The following is a 3,069-nucleotide window of genomic DNA, read 5'->3' as shown; positions in this document are numbered from 1 at the left end:
TCAGAAGTGTTGTGACTAGAAACAATTCATCAGAATACTAATAATGATGATTTCAAATTATTTAAAGAGATCAGATTGTTACAGTTTATAATATGGAGATTACTTTCAACCACAATAAAATTTCCTTAATCAAGACTTGTTTATCAATTTATATTTTGAAGAAGTATTCAACCAACTGACTGTTCTTTAATAAAAATAAGGTCTCAAATTCCACTAATTTTGTTTTCTTTTTTCCCTCTCATATTTAGGATTAGAGAGAGAACAATGTATTATACAAATGATGGGGTAGGGGGTGGGGGGAATGTTATCCTTACAAAAGCAATTTCTCACATTATAAATTCCTTTGAAAATGTCATAAGGAATCTTCAAGCCTTCTTTAAGTCATCTATTCCTCCTATTTGTTTCATTTTGAGGTGGTAAGCACTAGTTGTTATTTTATTCATCATACCTTAAAATTTTTTGTGCATTTTTAATAATTATCATTACAGAATGTTACCTATGTTCGTTCTTACACCATATACAAAAATTAACTCAAAATGGATCAAAGACCTAAATTAAGAGCTAAACTCATAAAAACTTCTAAAATAAAACATAGGGGTAAAGCTTCATGACACTGGATTTGGCAATGATTTCTTGGATATGACACTGACAGCACAGATAACAACAACAAAAAACATAAAACTGAACATCAAAATTAAAACTTTTGTGCATCAAAGGACACTATCAACAGCGTGAAAAGGCACCCCATGGAAAGTGAAAAAATATTTGCAAATCATATAGCTGATAAGGAATTGATATCCAGAATATACTGAGAAATCACACAACATAACAGATTTTAAAAATTGGCAAAGGACAGATAGACATTTCTCCAAAGAAGATATAAAAATGGACAATAAGCATATAAAAGAAAAGATGCTAACCATCATCAAGCATCAAGGAAACGCAAATGAAAACCACAATAAGGTTCCACTTCTCACCTATTGAGATGGTTATTTAAAAAACAAAAATAACAAGGATTGGCAAGGATGTGTAGAAATTGGATCCCTTGAGCACTGCTGATGGGAATAGAAAATGGTGCAGCCACCATGAAAAACAATATGGCAGTTACTCAGAAAACTTAAACAATAACCATACGATCAGCAATTCTATTTGTGAGTATATACCCAAAGGAATTGAAAGCAGGAATGTGAACAGATATTTATACACCCATGTTCATACCAGCATTATTCACAATAGCTAAAAGGTAAAAACAACCCTAATGTCTATCAGTGGATGAAAGAACAAAATGTGTTGTAGATATACAGTGGAATTTTATTCAGTCGTAAAGTTAGAAAATTCTGACACATGCTACAATATGATGAAACATGGAGACATTATGCTAAGTGAAATAAGCCAGACACAAAAAGACAAATATTATATGATTCCACGTCTATAAGGTACCTAAAGTAGTCAAACTCATAGAGACATAGAAAGGAGGATCATGATTGGCAGAAATTGGGAGGAAGGGGGTGGGGAATGAGAAGTTAATGTTAAATGAGTACAGAGTTTCAGTTTGGAATAATACAAAACACTTCTTTTCTTCACCTGTATGTCATCAACTTACTACAGTTATACCACCTGCACATAGTTTAAATACTACTCAATATTCCCTTCCCCTATTTATTTTAGAAGAATGTTTAGGGCCCCTTTTCTTTCAAAATTAACTCTACGGTTTATGTTTCCTATGTGTACATTTGATTTCTGTGTATTACTTGCCAGATGCTCAAGTAATTATACTCTCCATGGTTTCTACATCGCTATGGTTAACAAATCAAAAAACTATAAAACCAAAGAGAACTATAATTATATTAAGATGTTTTTAAACTCTTTTTAATGTAAATTTTTATTGCTCCCTAATAAGAAATATTAACAGGCTTTCAGGGAACAAAGTACAGCGATACATAATAAAACATTATAAGGACAACTATCAAACTACTACTAATNATTTTCTATCTCTTGTTTTTAATGAACAAAATGAGAAATTATAGCATATTTTTATCTTCTTACTTTTGCATTTCTCTCTTTCAAAAAAAAAAAAAATGTCCCACCACCATCTTATCTTAATTATTGTAAGTTGATCTGCAAGGGTGCCCCTTAATTTCTTTTATCTTTGGGTTAACAGCTCTTGAGAAATGCATCTGCACCAACAATTTAATCACAGTAAAGAAAAAAAACAATTATTAAATTCCTGTACTGACTATATTTCCATATAACTCCATAACTCCTGAATGAATAGTTTGGCACAAAACCAAACACAACGTGAACACAAATGAAAAACACTTTTTGCTGATTAAAATTCATCTGCCAACGTGAAAGCCATTACCTGTCCAAAAGGCACAAAAGGAGGTGGTCCACCTTCAGTTCCAATATTGCTTCTATTGTGTTTTGATAAGCTCTGTAAGAAAAATGAGTCACAAAACAGAAATTGTGCATAAAAAATATATTTACAACATGTACAATGCACCAGGAATCTACCTATTTCAGTACATTCTTATAAGAAACAGGAAAAAAAAGCTTCCTATAAGTTATCTCAAACTATATAAAATATTTTATTCCTAGCTTTGATAATTAGGCAAAAACTCTCCTCTAATTTTCCCATACCAAAACACGTGTTCATATCCAGTTTTCAGAAATATTTACCAAGCTGTTCCCATAAGAAAACACAGTAAAAAAACTTCCTCAACAATTGGCAATTTCAGAAGTATCAGACTTTGGTAACAAGAATTTTGCTTTAAAGCACATTAAAACTACAGTCTGATTGACCTGACCTGGAAATTATCTTTAAAATAAAACTTTTAGGGAGGCCGGGCAGCTCAGCTGGTTCGCGTGCTTTGAGCAACAGGTTCGATTTCTCACATGGGCCAGTGAGCTGTGTCCTCTGAAGCTCTAGATTGGGAAAAAAAAAAAAAATGACAACTGGACTTGGAGTTGAGCGCCCTCTATAACTAAAACTGAAAGACAACAACTTGACATGGAGCTAATGGGTCCTGGTGTATAAATGCCCACATAATTCAAAGAAAAAATATTTTT

General features: G+C 32.3%; 1 protein-coding gene across 1 annotated transcript in view; it reads right to left on the bottom strand.

Moving 5' to 3' along the window:
- TDRD3 (tudor domain containing 3) overlaps positions 1–3,069 on the bottom strand; it is a 140,941-nt gene that overhangs the window by 75,137 nt on the left and 62,735 nt on the right. The window contains exons 5-6 of the mRNA XM_019631701.1: positions 2,808–2,831; positions 2,363–2,434 (exon numbers count right to left, since the gene is read on the bottom strand). Of these exons, the coding sequence (XP_019487246.1) occupies positions 2,363–2,434; positions 2,808–2,831 (96 nt within the window). The remainder of the gene's footprint in view (positions 1–2,362; positions 2,435–2,807; positions 2,832–3,069) is intronic.

The sequence above is a fragment of the Hipposideros armiger genome, unplaced genomic scaffold (assembly GCF_001890085.2).
Source record: "Hipposideros armiger isolate ML-2016 unplaced genomic scaffold, ASM189008v1 scaffold_1039, whole genome shotgun sequence".
Classification (NCBI taxonomy): Eukaryota; Metazoa; Chordata; class Mammalia; order Chiroptera; family Hipposideridae; genus Hipposideros; species Hipposideros armiger.
The sequence above is the reverse complement of the archived record's forward strand: the minus strand, read 5'-3'. Positions and strand labels throughout refer to the sequence as shown.